This window comes from Oncorhynchus mykiss, chromosome 9 (assembly GCF_013265735.2).
Source record: "Oncorhynchus mykiss isolate Arlee chromosome 9, USDA_OmykA_1.1, whole genome shotgun sequence".
Taxonomy (NCBI): domain Eukaryota; kingdom Metazoa; phylum Chordata; class Actinopteri; order Salmoniformes; family Salmonidae; genus Oncorhynchus; species Oncorhynchus mykiss.
The window spans coordinates 78705100-78723699 of record NC_048573.1 but is presented as its reverse complement, the minus strand read 5'-3'; the positions used below and the strand labels follow the sequence as shown (position 1 = coordinate 78723699).

The 18600-nt window shown below is 44.7% G+C and overlaps 1 protein-coding gene across 2 annotated transcripts in view; it reads right to left on the bottom strand.

Annotated features, from left to right (window-relative positions):
* Nucleotides 1–18600, bottom strand: part of LOC110516429 (filamin-A) — a 179143-nt gene that overhangs the window by 8784 nt on the left and 151759 nt on the right. For both annotated transcript variants that reach the window (XM_036989132.1, XM_036989133.1), the window contains exons 43-46: nt 16113–16245; nt 15598–15774; nt 12618–12836; nt 11463–11660 (exon numbers count right to left, since the gene is read on the bottom strand). In XM_036989132.1, the coding sequence (XP_036845027.1) occupies nt 11463–11660; nt 12618–12836; nt 15598–15774; nt 16113–16245 (727 nt within the window). The remainder of the gene's footprint in view (nt 1–11462; nt 11661–12617; nt 12837–15597; nt 15775–16112; nt 16246–18600) is intronic.

Here is an 18600-nt window from a genome sequence, read left to right as displayed (position 1 = left end):
TAGGACACAATGTCAGTGGGTAGAGTTAGAGATAGTAGGACACAATGGCGGTGGGTAGAGTTAGAGATAGTAGGACACAATGGTAGGATAAGAGATAGTAGGACACAATGGCAGTGGGTAGAGTTAGAGATAGTAGGACACAATGGTAGGATAAGAGATAGTAGGACACAATGACAGTAGGAAGGGTTAGAGATAGTAGGACACAATGACAGTGGGTAGGGTTAGAGATAGTAGGACACAATGGTAGGGTTAGAGATAGTAGGACACAATGGTAGGGTTAGAGATAGTAGGACACAATGGTAGGGTTAGAGATAGTAGGACACAATGGCAGTGGGTAGGGTTAGAGATAGTAGGACACAATGGTAGGGTTAGAGATAGTAGGACACAATGGTAGGGTTAGAGATAGTAGGACACAATGGTAGGGTTAGAGATAGTAGGACACAATGGTAGGGTTAGAGATAGTAGGACACAATGGCAGTGGGTAGGGTTAGAGATAGTAGGACACAATGACAGGGTTAGAGATAGTAGGACACAATGACAGGGTTAGAGATAGTAGGACACAATGACAGTAGGAAGGGTTAGAGATAGGACACAATGGCAGTAGGAAGGGTTAGAGATAGTAGGACACAATGACAGTAGGAAGGGTTAGAGATAGTAGGACACAATGGTAGGGTTAGAGATAGTAGGACACAATTACAGTGGGTAGGGTTAGAGATAGTAGGACACAACGGCGGTGGGTAGAGTTAGAGATAGTAGGACACAATGACAGTAGGAAGGGTTAGAGATAGTAGGACACAATGGCAGTGGGTAGGGTTAGAGATAGTAGGACACAATGGTAGGGTTAGAGATAGTAGGACACAATGACAGTAGGAAGGGTTAGAGATAGTAGGACACAATGACAGTAGGAAGGGTTAGAGATAGTAGGACACAATGACAGTGGGTAGGGTTAGAGATAGTAGGACACAATGACAGTAGGAAGGGTTAGAGATAGTAGGACACAATGACAGTAGGAAGGGTTAGAGATAGTAGGACACAATGGCAGTGGGTAGGGTTAGAGATAATAGGACACAATGGTAGTGGGTAGGGTTAGAGATAGTAGGACACAATGACAGTGGGTAGGGTTAGAGATAGTAGGACACAATGACAGTAGGAAGGGTTAGAGATAGTAGGACACAATGACAGTGGGTAGGGTTAGAGATAGTAGGACACAACGGTAGGATAAGAGATAGTAGGACACAATGACAGTAGGAAGGGTTAGAGATAGTAGGACACAATGGCGGTGGGTAGAGTTAGAGATAGTAGGACACAATGACAGTAGGAAGGGTTAGAGATAGTAGGACACAATGTCAGTGGGTAGGGTTAGAGATAGTAGGACACAATGGTAGGGTTAGAGATAGTAGGACACAATGACAGTGGGTAGAGTTAGAGATAGTAGGACACAATGGCGGTGGGTAGAGTTAGAGATAGTAGGACACAATGGTAGGATAAGAGATAGTAGGACACAATGTCAGTGGGTAGAGTTAGAGATAGTAGGACACAATGGTAGGGTTAGAGATAGTAGGACACAATGACAGTAGGAAGGGTTAGAGATAGTAGGACACAATGGCAGTGATAGTAGGACACAATGGCGGTGGGTAGAGTTGGAGATAGTAGGACACAATGGTAGGGTTAGAGATAGTAGGACACAATGGTAGGGTTAGAGATAGTAGGACACAATGGCAGTGGGTAGGGTTAGAGATAGTAGGACACAATGACAGTAGGTAGAGTTAGAGATAGTAGGACACAATGGCAGTGGGTAGGGTTAGAGATAGTAGGACACAATGGTAGGGTTAGAGATAGTAGGACACAATGGTAGTGGGTAGGGTTAGAGATAGTAGGACACAATGGCAGTGGGTAGGGTTAGAGATAGTAGGACACAATGGTAGTGGGTAGGGTTAGAGATAGTAGGACACAATGACAGGGTTAGAGATAGTAGGACACAATGGCAGTGGGAAGGGTTAGAGATAGTAGGACACAATGGTAGGGTTAGAGATAGTAGGACACAATGGAAGGGTTAGAGATAGTAGGACACCATTTTTTTAATTTTTTTTTATTTTTACCTTTATTTAACCAGGCAAGTCAGTTAAGAACAAATTCTTATTTTCAATGACGGCCTGGGAACAGTGGGTTAACTGCCTGTTCAGGGGCAGAACGACAGATTTGTACCTTGCCAGCTCGGGGGTTTGAACTCACAACCTTCCGGTTACTAGTCCAACGCTCTAACCACTAGGCTACCCTGCCGCCCCAATGGTAGGGTTAGAGATAGTAGGACACAATGGCAGTGGGTAGGGTTAGAGATAATAGGACACAATGGCAGTAGGAAGGGTTAGAGATAGTAGGACACAATGACAGTGGGTAGGGTTAGAGATAGTAGGACACAATGGCAGTAGGAAGGGTTAGAGATAGTAGGACACAATGGTAGGGTTAGAGATAGTAGGACACAATGGTAGGGTTAGAGATAATAGGACACAATGGTAGGGTTAGAGATAGTAGGACACAATGGCAGTGGGTAGGGTTAGAGATAGTAGGACACAATGGTAGGGTTAGAGATAGTAGGACACAATGACAGTGGGTAGGGTTAGAGATAGTAGGACACAATGGTAGGGTTAGAGATAGTAGGACACAATGACAGTAGGAAGGGTTAGAGATAGTAGGACACAATGGCAGTAGGAAGGGTTAGAGATAGTAGGACACAATGACAGTAGGAAGGGTTAGAGATAATAGGACACAATGGTAGGGTTAGAGATAGTAGGACACAATGACAGTAGGAAGGGTTAGAGATAGTAGGACACAATGTCAGTGGGTAGGGTTAGAGATAGTAGGACACAATGGTAGGGTTAGAGATAGTAGGACACAATGACAGTAGGAAGGGTTAGAGATAGTAGGACACAATGACAGTAGGAAGGGTTAGAGATAGGACACAATGAAATTAGGAAGGGTTAGAGATAATAGGACACAATGGCAGTGGGTAGGGTTAGAGATAGTAGGACACAATGGTAGGATTAGAGATAGTAGGACACAATGGTAGGGTTAGAGATAATAGGACACAATGGTAGTGGGTAGGGTTAGAGATAGTAGGACACAATGGTAGTGGGTAGAGTTAGAGATAGTAGGACACAATGGTAGTGGGTAGAGTTGGCTGGACACAACGTCCTGAGATATTAATTGTCGAAGCTCTACGGTTGCCAGCTGACATCCCACCAGATTTCTCTTGTCTTCCCTGTGATTGAACCTTGCAACATTCCATTTATTAACCTGTCTTTAAAACAGGATAGAATACTCACACACACCTGAGACTAAACACAGACCTGAGACTAAACACACACCTGAGACTAAACACACACCTGAGACTAAACACACACCTGAGACTAAACACACACCTGAGACTAAACACAGACCTGAGACTAAACACACACCTGAGACTAAACACACACCTGAGACTAAACACACACCTGAGACTAAACACACACCTGAGACTAAACACAGACCTGAGACTAAACACACACCTGAGACTAAACACACACCTGAGACTAAACACACACCTGAGACTAAACACACACAACAGAGACTAAACACACACCTGAGACTAAACACACACAACAGAGACTAAACACACACCTGAGACTAAACATACACCTGAGACTAAACACACACAACCGAGACTAAACATACACCTGAAACTAAACACACACAACCGAGACTAAACACACACCTGAGACTAAACACACACAACCGAGACTAAACATACACCTGAGACTAAACACACACAACCGAGACTAAACACACACCCGAGACTAAACACACACCTGAGACTAAACACACACAACCGAGACTAAACACACACCTGAGACTAAACACACACAACCGAGACTAAACATACACCTGAGACTAAACACACACAACCGAGACTAAACACACACCTGAGACTAAACACACACAACAGAGACTAAACACACACAACTGAGACTAAACACACACAACTGAGACTAAACACACACAACTGAGACTAAACACACACCTGAGACTAAACACACAACCGAGACTAAACACACACCTGAGACTAAACACACACCTGAGACTAAACACACACAACCGAGACTAAACACACACCTGAGACTAAACACACACAGAGACTAAACACACACCTGAGACTAAACACACACAACCGAGACTAAACATACACCTGAGACTAAACACACACAACCGAGACTAAACATACACCTGAGACTAAACACACACAACCGAGACTAAACACACACCTGAGACTAAACACACACAACCGAGACTAAACACACACCTGAGACTAAACACACACAACCGAGACTAAACATACACCTGAGACTAAACACACACAACCGAGACTAAACACACACCTGAGACTAAACACACACCTGAGACTAAACACACACAACAGAGACTAAACACACACCTGAGACTAAACACACACAACGAGACTAAACACACACCTGAGACTAAACACACACAACCGAGACTAAACACACACCTGAGACTAAACACACACCTGAGACTAAACACACACAACTGAGACTAAACACACACAACCGAGACTAAACACACACCTGAGACTAAACACACACCTGAGACTAAAAACACACAGAGACTAAACACACGCCTGACACTAAACACACACCTGAGACTAAACACACACAGAGACTAAACACACACCTGACACTAAACACACACCTGAGACTAAACACACACAGAGACTAAACACACACAGAGACTAAACACACGCAGAGACTAAACACACACCTGAGACTAAACACACACCTGAGACTAAACACAGACCTGAGACTAAACACACACCTGAGACTAAACACACACGCAGAGACTAAACACACACGCAGAGACTAAACACACACCTGAGACTAAACACACACCTGAGACTAAACACACACCTGAGACTAAACACAGACCTGAGACTAAACACACACCTGAGACTAAACACACACCTGAGACTAAACACACACCTGAGACTAAACACAGACCTGAGACTAAACACACACAGAGACTAAACACACGCAGAGACTAAACACACGCAGAGACTAAACACACACCTGAGACTAAACACACACAACAGAGACTAAACACACACCTGAGACTAAACACACACCTGAGACTAAACACAGACCTGAGACTAAACACACACCTGAGACTAAACACACACAGAGACTAAACACACACCTGAGACTAAACACACACAACCGAGACTAAACATACACCTGAGACTAAACACACACAACCGAGACTAAACATACACCTGAGACTAAACACACACAACCGAGACTAAACACACACCTGAGACTAAACACACACAACCGAGACTAAACACACACCTGAGACTAAACACACACAACCGAGACTAAACATACACCTGAGACTAAACACACACAACCGAGACTAAACACACACCTGAGACTAAACACACACCTGAGACTAAACACACACAACAGAGACTAAACACACACCTGAGACTAAACACACACCTGAGACTAAACACACACAACCGAGACTAAACACACACCTGAGACTAAACACACACAACTGAGACTAAACACACACAACCGAGACTAAACACACACAACCGAGACTAAACACACACCTGAGACTAAAAACACACAGAGACTAAACACACGCCTGACACTAAACACACACCTGAGACTAAACACACACAGAGACTAAACACACACCTGACACTAAACACACACCTGAGACTAAACACACACAGAGACTAAACACACACAGAGACTAAACACACGCAGAGACTAAACACACACCTGAGACTAAACACACACCTGAGACTAAACACAGACCTGAGACTAAACACACACCTGAGACTAAACACACACGCAGAGACTAAACACACACGCAGAGACTAAACACACACCTGAGACTAAACACACACCTGAGACTAAACACACACCTGAGACTAAACACAGACCTGAGACTAAACACACACCTGAGACTAAACACACACCTGAGACTAAACACACACCTGAGACTAAACACAGACCTGAGACTAAACACACACAGAGACTAAACACACGCAGAGACTAAACACACGCAGAGACTAAACACACACCTGAGACTAAACACACACAACAGAGACTAAACACACACCTGAGACTAAACACACACCTGAGACTAAACACAGACCTGAGACTAAACACACACCTGAGACTAAACACACACGCAGAGACTAAACACACACGCAGAGACTAAACACACACCTGAGACTAAACACACACCTGAGACTAAACACACACCTGAGACTAAACACAGACCTGAGACTAAACACACACCTGAGACTAAACACACACCTGAGACTAAACACACACCTGAGACTAAACACAGACCTGAGACTAAACACACACAGAGACTAAACACACGCAGAGACTAAACACACGCAGAGACTAAACACACACCTGAGACTAAACACACACAGAGACTAAACACACACAGAGACTAAACACACACAACTGAGACTAAACACACACCTGAGACTAAACACACACCTGAGACTAAACACACACAGAGACTAAACACACGCAGAGACTAAACACACACAGAGACTAAACACACACAGAGACTAAACACACACAGAGACTAAACACACACAACTGAGACTAAACACACACCTGAGACTAAACACACACCTGAGACTAAACACACACCTGAGACTAAACACAGACCTGAGACTAAACACACACCTGAGACTAAACACAGACCTGAGACTAAACACACACAGAGACTAAACACACGCAGAGACTAAACACACGCAGAGACTAAACACACACCTGAGACTAAACACACACAACAGAGACTAAACACACACCTGAGACTAAACACACACCTGAGACTAAACACAGACCTGAGACTAAACACACACCTGAGACTAAACACACACGCAGAGACTAAACACACACGCAGAGACTAAACACACACCTGAGACTAAACACACACCTGAGACTAAACACACACCTGAGACTAAACACAGACCTGAGACTAAACACACACCTGAGACTAAACACACACCTGAGACTAAACACAGACCTGAGACTAAACACACACAGAGACTAAACACACGCAGAGACTAAACACACGCAGAGACTAAACACACACCTGAGACTAAACACACACAGAGACTAAACACACACAGAGACTAAACACACACAACTGAGACTAAACACACACCTGAGACTAAACACACACCTGAGACTAAACACACACAGAGACTAAACACACGCAGAGACTAAACACACACAGAGACTAAACACACACAGAGACTAAACACACACAGAGACTAAACACACACAACTGAGACTAAACACACACCTGAGACTAAACACACACCTGAGACTAAACACACACCTGAGACTAAACACACACCTGAGACTAAACACACGCAGAGACTAAACACACGCAGAGACTAAACACACACCTGAGACTAAACACACACAGAGACTAAACACACACAGAGACTAAACACACACCTGAGACTAAACACACACAACCGAGACTAAACACACACCTGAGACTAAACACACACAACCGAGACTAAACACACACCTGAGACTAAACACACACAACCGAGACTAAACATACACCTGAGACTAAACACACACAACCGAGACTAAACACACACCTGAGACTAAACACACACCTGAGACTAAACACACACAACAGAGACTAAACACACACCTGAGACTAAACACACACAACGAGACTAAACACACACCTGAGACTAAACACACACAACCGAGACTAAACACACACCTGAGACTAAACTCACACCTGAGACTAAACACACACAACTGAGACTAAACACACACAACCGAGACTAAACACACACCTGAGACTAAACACACACCTGAGACTAAAAACACACAGAGACTAAACACACGCCTGACACTAAACACACACCTGAGACTAAACACACACAGAGACTAAACACACACCTGACACTAAACACACACCTGAGACTAAACACACACAGAGACTAAACACACACAGAGACTAAACACACGCAGAGACTAAACACACACCTGAGACTAAACACACACCTGAGACTAAACACAGACCTGAGACTAAACACACACCTGAGACTAAACACACACGCAGAGACTAAACACACACGCAGAGACTAAACACACACCTGAGACTAAACACACACCTGAGACTAAACACACACCTGAGACTAAACACAGACCTGAGACTAAACACACACCTGAGACTAAACACACACCTGAGACTAAACACACCTGAGACTAAACACAGACCTGAGACTAAACACACACAGAGACTAAACACACGCAGAGACTAAACACACGCAGAGACTAAACACACACCTGAGACTAAACACACACAACAGAGACTAAACACACACCTGAGACTAAACACACACCTGAGACTAAACACAGACCTGAGACTAAACACACACCTGAGACTAAACACACACCTGAGACTAAACACACACCTGAGACTAAACACACACCTGAGACTAAACACACACCTGAGACTAAACACACACCTGAGACTAAACACAGACCTGAGACTAAACACACACCTGAGACTAAACACACACCTGAGACTAAACACACACCTGAGACTAAACACAGACCTGAGACTAAACACACACAGAGACTAAACACACGCAGAGACTAAACACACGCAGAGACTAAACACACACCTGAGACTAAACACACACAGAGACTAAACACAGACCTGAGACTAAACACACACCTGAGACTAAACACACACCTGAGACTAAACACACACCTGAGACTAAACACAGACCTGAGACTAAACACACACAGAGACTAAACACACACCTGAGACTAAACACACACAACCGAGACTAAACACACACCTGAGACTAAACACACACAACCGAGACTAAACACACACCTGAGACTAAACACACACAACCGAGACTAAACATACACCTGAGACTAAACACACACAACCGAGACTAAACACACACCTGAGACTAAACACACACCTGAGACTAAACACACACAACAGAGACTAAACACACACCTGAGACTAAACACACACAACGAGACTAAACACACACCTGAGACTAAACACACACAACCGAGACTAAACACACACCTGAGACTAAACACACACCTGAGACTAAACACACACAACTGAGACTAAACACACACAACCGAGACTAAACACACACCTGAGACTAAACACACACCTGAGACTAAAAACACACAGAGACTAAACACACGCCTGACACTAAACACACACCTGAGACTAAACACACACAGAGACTAAACACACACCTGACACTAAACACACACCTGAGACTAAACACACACAGAGACTAAACACACACAGAGACTAAACACACGCAGAGACTAAACACACACCTGAGACTAAACACACACCTGAGACTAAACACAGACCTGAGACTAAACACACACCTGAGACTAAACACACACGCAGAGACTAAACACACACGCAGAGACTAAACACACACCTGAGACTAAACACACACCTGAGACTAAACACACACCTGAGACTAAACACAGACCTGAGACTAAACACACACCTGAGACTAAACACACACCTGAGACTAAACACACCTGAGACTAAACACAGACCTGAGACTAAACACACACAGAGACTAAACACACGCAGAGACTAAACACACGCAGAGACTAAACACACACCTGAGACTAAACACACACAACAGAGACTAAACACACACCTGAGACTAAACACACACCTGAGACTAAACACAGACCTGAGACTAAACACACACCTGAGACTAAACACACACCTGAGACTAAACACACACCTGAGACTAAACACACACCTGAGACTAAACACACACCTGAGACTAAACACACACCTGAGACTAAACACAGACCTGAGACTAAACACACACCTGAGACTAAACACACACCTGAGACTAAACACACACCTGAGACTAAACACAGACCTGAGACTAAACACACACAGAGACTAAACACACGCAGAGACTAAACACACGCAGAGACTAAACACACACCTGAGACTAAACACACACAGAGACTAAACACACACAGAGACTAAACACACACAACTGAGACTAAACACACACCTGAGACTAAACACACACCTGAGACTAAACACACACAGAGACTAAACACACACAGAGACTAAACACACACAGAGACTAAACACACACACAACTGAGACTAAACACACACCTGAGACTAAACACACACCTGAGACTAAACACACACCTGAGACTAAACACAGACCTGAGACTAAACACACACCTGAGACTAAACACACACCTGAGACTAAACACAGACCTGAGACTAAACACACACAGAGACTAAACACACGCAGAGACTAAACACACGCAGAGACTAAACACACACCTGAGACTAAACACACACAACAGAGACTAAACACACACCTGAGACTAAACACACACCTGAGACTAAACACAGACCTGAGACTAAACACACACCTGAGACTAAACACACACGCAGAGACTAAACACACACGCAGAGACTAAACACACACCTGAGACTAAACACACACCTGAGACTAAACACACACCTGAGACTAAACACAGACCTGAGACTAAACACACACCTGAGACTAAACACACACCTGAGACTAAACACAGACCTGAGACTAAACACAGACCTGAGACTAAACACACACAGAGACTAAACACACGCAGAGACTAAACACACGCAGAGACTAAACACACACCTGAGACTAAACACACACAGAGACTAAACACACACAACTGAGACTAAACACACACAACTGAGACTAAACACACACCTGAGACTAAACACACACCTGAGACTAAACACACACAGAGACTAAACACACGCAGAGACTAAACACACACAGAGACTAAACACACACAGAGACTAAACACACACCTGAGACTAAACACACACCTGAGACTAAACACACACCTGAGACTAAACACACACCTGAGACTAAACACACACCTGAGACTAAACACACACAGAGACTAAACACACGCAGAGACTAAACACACACCTGAGACTAAACACACACAGAGACTAAACACACACAGAGACTAAACACACACCTGAGACTAAACACACACCTGAGACTAAACACACACAACTGAGACTAAACACACACCTGAGACTAAACACACACCTGAGACTAAACACACACAGAGACTAAACACACACCTGAGACTAAACACACACCTGAGACTAAACACACACAGAGACTAAACACACACAGAGACTAAACACACGCAGAGACTAAACACACACCTGAGACTAAACACACACCTGAGACTAAACACACACAGAGACTAAACACACACCTGAGACTAAACACACACCTGAGACTAAACACACACAGAGACTAAACACACGCAGAGACTAAACACACGCCTGCTTTGCTGCAGTCGACGCTGAAGTTGTTCTTCTGGTCGATGAAACCCTTTGATAGACCGAGCCCCTTGGCTGTCACACAGCTGGCGTCCGATTGGCTGGGAGCTCCCTGGTGGGAGTAGCTGACATGGCGAGTCATGGCATCGACCATGACGCTGGACGTCTCATGGTTGCTATGGCTACTGACCCGCTTGGAGCCTGGAAGAGAGACAAACAGGGAGAGAGTGGGAGAGAGAGAGGTTAGAGAGAGAGATGGGGGTTTGAGAGAGAGAGGTTAGAGAGAGAGAGGTTAGAGAGAGAGAGAAGAGAGGTGAGAAGAGAGAGAGGTGAGAAGAGAGAGAGGTGAGGAGAGAGAGAGGTGAGAAGAGAGAGAGGTGAGGAGAGAGAGAGGTGAGAAGAGAGAGAGGTGAGAAGAGAGAGAGGTGAGAAGAGAGAGAGGTGAGGAGAGAGAGAGGTGAGAAGAGAGAGAGGTGAGAAGAGAGAGAGGTGAGGAGAGAGAGAGGTGAGAAGAGAGAGAGGTGAGAAGAGAGAGAGGTGAGGAGAGAGAGAGGTGAGGAGAGAGAGAGGTGAGGAGAGAGAGAGGTGAGGAGAGAGAGAGGTGAGGAGAGAGAGAGGTGAGGAGAGAGAGAGGTGAGGAGAGAGAGAGGTGAGGAGAGAGAGAGGTGAGGAGAGAGAGAGGTGAGAAGAGAGAGAGGTGAGGAGAGAGAGAGGTGAGAAGAGAGAGAGGTGAGGAGAGAGAGAGGTGAGAAGAGAGAGAGGAGAAGAGAGGTGAGAAGAGAGAGAGGTGAGAAGAGAGAGAGGTGAGAAGAGAGAGAGGTGAGGAGAGAGAGAGGTGAGAAGAGAGAGAGGTGAGAAGAGAGAGAGGTGAGGAGAGAGAGAGGAGAGGTGAGAAGAGAGAGAGAGAAGAGAGGTGAGAAGAGAGAGAGGTGAGAAGAGAGAGAGAGAAGAGAGGTGAGAAGAGAGAGAGGTGAGAAGAGAGAGAGGTGAGGAGAGAGAGAGGTGAGAAGAGAGAGAGGTGAGAAGAGAGAGAGGTGAGAAGAGAGAGAGGTGAGAAGAGAGAGAGGAGAAGAGAGAGAGGAGAAGAGAAGAGAAAGAGAAGGGTTAGATATAGGGGTCGGTATATGTGCGTATCTGTCCACTGTCCAGGTCCCTCACCAGTGATCTTGGCCTTGAAGGGGGATCCTACGATGTGGTAAGGTCCTCCGTATCTGATGGAGATGAAGTAGTTTCCTGGAGCCATGGGGGTGTAGGTCACCTTGTAACCCTCCGGACACTCAACACAGTCCACCTTCCCCTTGGAGGGGCCGTCAATGGTCACCGCCAGGGCCCCGGGTCCTGCTGTACTGGTGTTAACCACGAACTCACAGGCTATACCTACAGAGAGAAGGACAGAGATATGTTTTACATTCTATTTTGGTCATGTAACAGACACAGTTATTCAGAGAAACTTTCAGTCAGTGGATTCAACCAGCACATATAGTCAGGGGCGGAACTAGAGTGAATCTCTTCCTGGTACGGGCCCTCCTGCTGTGTGTCAAACAACCACTCCTTTACTAGGCCACGTTCATCCACTCGCAGTGGAAAGTGTAATGATATTTGCAGATTGATAGAATTTACGTGCGCGCTGCTGTCCCTGCGCATCTAGTGCCCGGCCACTCATCTCTGCCTTGTCAAAATGTTCTCGTCCAACCACATGCCATTTTGGAACGTACTCATTTTCAAGTCCATTTACTAATGTTTCATGCTTCTGACCCTGTATATTGCCTCGCTATTGCTATTTTACTGCTGCTGTTAAATTAGTTATTTATTCTATATTCTATTTTTTTACCAAGCAATTTCTTACTAAACACTTTTTTTCCCCTTTACACTTCTTAAAGCATTGTTGGTTAAGGGCTGGTCAGTCTGCATTTTACTGATGTCTACACCTGTTGGTTAAGGGCTGGTCAGTCTGCATTTCACTGTGAGGTCTACACCTGTTGGTTAAGGGCTGGTCAGTCTGCATTTCACTGTGAGGTCTACACCTGTTGGTGAAGAGCTGGTCAGTCTGCATTTCACTGTGAGGTCTACACCTGTTGGTTAAGGGCTGGTCAGTCTGCATTTCACTGTGAGGTCTACACCTGTTGGTTAAGGGCTGGTTAGTCTGCATTTCACTGTGAGGTCTACACCTGTTGGTTAAGGGCTGGTTAAGGGCTGGTCAGTCAGCATTTCACTGTGAGGTCTACACCTGTTGGATAAGGGCTTGTCAGTCAGCATTTCACTCTGAGGTCTACACCTGTTGGTTAAGGGCTGGTCAGTCAGCATTTCACTGTGAGGTCTACACCTGTTGGTTAAGGGCTGGTCATTCAGCATTTCACTGTGAGGTCTACACCTGTTGTACTCAGCCTTTCACTGTAAGGTGAAAGGCTGTTGTACTCGGCGCCTGTTGTACTCGCGCATGTGACAGATAAAATTTGAGGTTCAAATCCGGGCTCTGGCTGGGCCACTCAAGGACATTCAGAGACTTGTCCCGAAGCCACACTGCATCTTGGCTGTGTGCTTAGTGTCATTGTCCTGTTAGAAGGTGAACCTTCGCCCCAGTCTGAGGTCCTGAGCGCTCTTGAACAGGTTTTCATCAAGGATCTCACTGTACTTTGTACTTTGCTACATTCATCTTTCCCTCAATCCTGACTAGTCTCCCAGTCCCTGCAGCTGGAAAAACATCCCTACAGCTTGATGTTGCCACCACCATACTTCACCGTAGGGATGGTGCCAGGTTTCCTACAGACGTGACACTTGGCATTCAGGCCAAAGAGTTCAATCTTGGTTTCATCTGACCAGATAATCTTGTTTCTCATTAAGTTTTTAGGTGCCTTTTGGCAAACTCCAAGTGGGCTGTCATGTGCCTTTTACTGAGGAGTGGTTACCGTCTGGCCACTCTACCATAAAGACGTGATTGGTGGAGTGCTGCAGAGATGATTGTCCTTCTAGAAGGTTCTCCCATCTCCACATAGGTACTCCAGATCTCTGTCAGAGTGACCAACAGGTTCTTGGTCACCTCCCTAATCAAGGCCCTTCTCCCCCGATTGCTCAGTTTGGCCGGGCTGCCAGCTCTTGGTGGTTCCAAACTTCTTCCATTTAAGAATGACGGAGTGGCCTCCCGAGTGGTTCAGTGGTTAAAGGCACTGCATCATAGTGCTAGCTGTGCCACTAGAGATCCTGGTTCGAGTCCAGGCTCTGTTGCAGCTGGCAGCGACCGGGAGACCCAGTGTCGTCCAGGTTAGGTTCGGCCGACACGGATGTTCTTGTAACAACGCGCACTAGCGGCTCCTGTGGCGGACCGGGCGCAATGCACGCTGACAAAGTCTCCAGGTGTATGGTGTTTTCTCCGACACATTGGTGCAGCTGGCTTCTGGGTTAAGAGGCGTTGTGTCAAGAAGCAGAGCGGCTTGGTTGTGTTTTGGAGGACGCCTTTCCCCGAGTGCACTGATTGGACAAGACAGTAACTACCAATTGGATACCACGGAATTGGGGAGAAAGGGGAGAAGAAAAAAAAGAATAATAAAATATAAAACTATATTTTTTTAAAATAATTATGAGGCCATTGTGTTCTTGAGGATCTTCAATGCTGCAGAAATGTTTTGGTTCCCTTCCCCAGATCTGTGCCTCGACACAATCCTGTCTCAGAGCTCTACAGACAATTCCTTCAACCTCGTGGCTTGGTTTTTGCTCTGACATGCACTGTCAACTGTGGGACCTTATATAGACAGGTGTGTGCCTTTCCAAATCATGTCCAATCAATTGAATTTACCACAGGTGGACTCCAATCAAGTTGAAGAAACATCTCAAGGATGATCAATGGAAACAGAATGCACCTGAGCTCAATGAGTCTCATAGCAAAGGGCCTGAATACGTATGAAAATAAGGTATTTCTGTTTTTTGTTTTAAAAAACCAGAAATGTCTATAAACCAGTTTTTGATTTTTCAATATGGGGTATTGTGTGTAGATTGTTGATTTATATAGTACATTTTTAGAATAAGGCTGTAACTTAACAAAATGTGGAAAAAGTCAAAGGGTCTGAATATCTTTTCACACTATCACTGATTTAGCTAATAGCTGCTTTATTTAGGATTTCTACAACAGTAAGGTGTTAGTTACCAGTGGTTCCTCCCTCTAATCCAGCTCCGTATGCGGTCACCATGCCTGGGTCTCCAGCCTGTCCCGTCTCCCCCACTCTGATTTTGAAAGGGCTGTCAGGGATGTGGCTGCCGTTGAACTTCACATCGATCAGATACAGACCGTTCTCTCTGGGAATGAACATCACAGCATATTTATCTGGAGGAGAGGAGAGTGGGATGGGAGGGAAATAAATTATACATCTGTTGTCAAAGTATGTTTAAACTGTCTGGTGTCCATGGTGACTGTGCTCTATCTCTCTAACAGACCAACTGTGTAGTAGTTTAGAGTGTAGTGTGTACTTGCTGTTCCTATCTGGATCAAAGTAGTATTGTGTAGTATATTGTAGTATTGTGTAGTTACGTTGACTAGCTCAGTAACACAGTGTGGTGTAGTAAAGTATAGTACTGTGTAGTATATTGTAGTATTGTGTAGTGTAGTTACCTTGGTCTAGCTCAGTAACACAGTATATTGTAGTATTGTGTGGTAGTAGTTACCTTGGTCTAGCTCAGTAACACAGCAGCCCTCCAGGGCTCCGGAGGGGCTGTGGACTTTAGCGTCAATCTGTCCCTTCGCTCCGTTCAGGCTCACAGCAAAGGATGCTGGGTGATTGACCTTCAACCCGGACTCCTGCTCAGATACAACTCACGATCAACACAACTAAACAACTACACACATACTGGACAACTACACAACAGCTAGACAACAACTACACACACTGGACATCTACACAACAACTAGACAACAATAACTACACAACAGCTAGACAACAACAACTACACAACCTCATAGCAACCACACAACAACCACACAACAACTACATGACAACTACACAACTTCAGAACAGCTAGGCAACAACTACACAACAACCACACAACAACTAGACAACTACACAAATACTAGACAACAACTGGACAACAACTACACACATAATGGACACAACAACTAGACAGCAACAACTACACAACAACAACTACACAACAGCTAGGCAACAACAACTACACAACAACTACACAACAACCACACAAATACTAGACAGCAACTACACAAATACTAGACAACTACACAACAATCAGACAACTACACAAAAACTACACAACAACTACTTACCTACACAACAACAACAACACAACAGCTAGACAACAACAACCACACAACAACTACACAACAATCACACAAATACTAGACAGCAACTACACAAATACTAGACAACTACACAACAATCAGACAACTACACAAAAACTACACAACAACTACGTACCTACACAACAACAACTAGACAACAACTAGACAACAACACAGCAACTAGACAACTACCAGACAACAACTAGATCACAATTAGACAACTACACAACATCTACACAAATAGACACCAACTACACAACTAGACAAATAACAACAACTAAACAACAAACAGACAACTAGACAACTACACAACTAGGCAACTGCAAACTACACAACAACTAGATGTTTACTGTGCATTTTACTTTAGTTTTATCTATTTCACTTGCTTTGGAAATGTATACATATGTTTCACATGCCAATAAAGCCCTTTAAATATAATTGAGAGAGAGAGAAGCCCCCAACCAAGGAGGGCCTACAGCAGCACTTAGATCTTCTGCACAGATTCTGACAGACCTGGGCACTGACAGTAAATCTTAGAAAGACAAAATGGTGTTCCAAAAAAGGTCCAGTTGCCAGGACCACAAATACAAATTTCATCTAGACACTGTTGCCCTAGAGCACACAAAAAACAATACATACCTCGGCCTAAACATCAGCGCCACAAGTAACTTCCACAAAGCTGAGAACGATCTGAGAGACAAGGCAAGAAGGGCCTTCTATGCCATCAAAAGAAACATACAATTCGACATACCAATCTGTCTAAAAATACCTGAATCAGTTATAGAGCCCTTTGACCTTGGTTGTGGGGTCTGCTCATCAACCAATAATTAACAAAATGGTACAAACACCAAATAATGCATGCAGAGCAGAATTAGGCACATATCTGTGAAAATGATCAAAGTCCAGAAAAGAGACATTAAAATCTACAACCACCTAAAAGGAAGTGATTCCCAAACCTTCCACAACAAAGCCATCACCTACAGAGAGATGAACCTGGAGAAGAGTCCCCTAAGCAAGCTGGTCCTGTTTTCACAAACACAAACAGAGCCCCAGGCTCTCTTCAACACAATTAGACCCAACCAAACCATTAGAAAACAAAATTATACTTACTTGACACAAAAAAACAGATCAAACTAGAATGTTATTTGGCCCTAAACAGAGAGTGGCAGAATACCTGACCACTGTGACTGACCCTAAACAGAGAGTGGCAGAATACCTGACCACTGTGACTGACCCTAAACAGAGAGTGGCAGAATACCTAACCACTGTGACTGACCCTAAACAGAGAGTGGCAGAATACCTAACCACTGTGACTGACCCTAAACAGAGAGTGGCAGAATACCTAACCACTGTGACTGACCCTAAACAGAGAGTGGCAGAATACCTGACCACTGTGACTGACCCTAAACAGAGAGTGGCAGAATACCTAACCACTGTGACTGACCCTAAACAGAGAGTGGCAGAATACCTAACCACTGTGACTGACCCTAAACAGAGAGTGGCAGAATACCTAACCACTGTGACTGACCCTAAACAGAGAGTGGCAGAATACCTGACCACTCTGACTGACCCTAAACAGAGAGTGGCAGAATACCTGACCACTGTGACTGACCCTAAACAGAGAGTGGCAGAATACCTAACCACTGTGACTGACCCTAAACAGAGAGTGGCAGAATACCTGACCACTGTGACTGACCCTAAACAGAGAGTGGCAGAATACCTAACCACTGTGACTGACCCTAAACAGAGAGTGGCAGAACACCTGTCCACTGTGACTGACCCTAAACAGAGAGTGGCAGAATACCTGACCACTGTGACTGACCCTAAACAGAGAGGACACAGTGGCAGAATACCTGACCA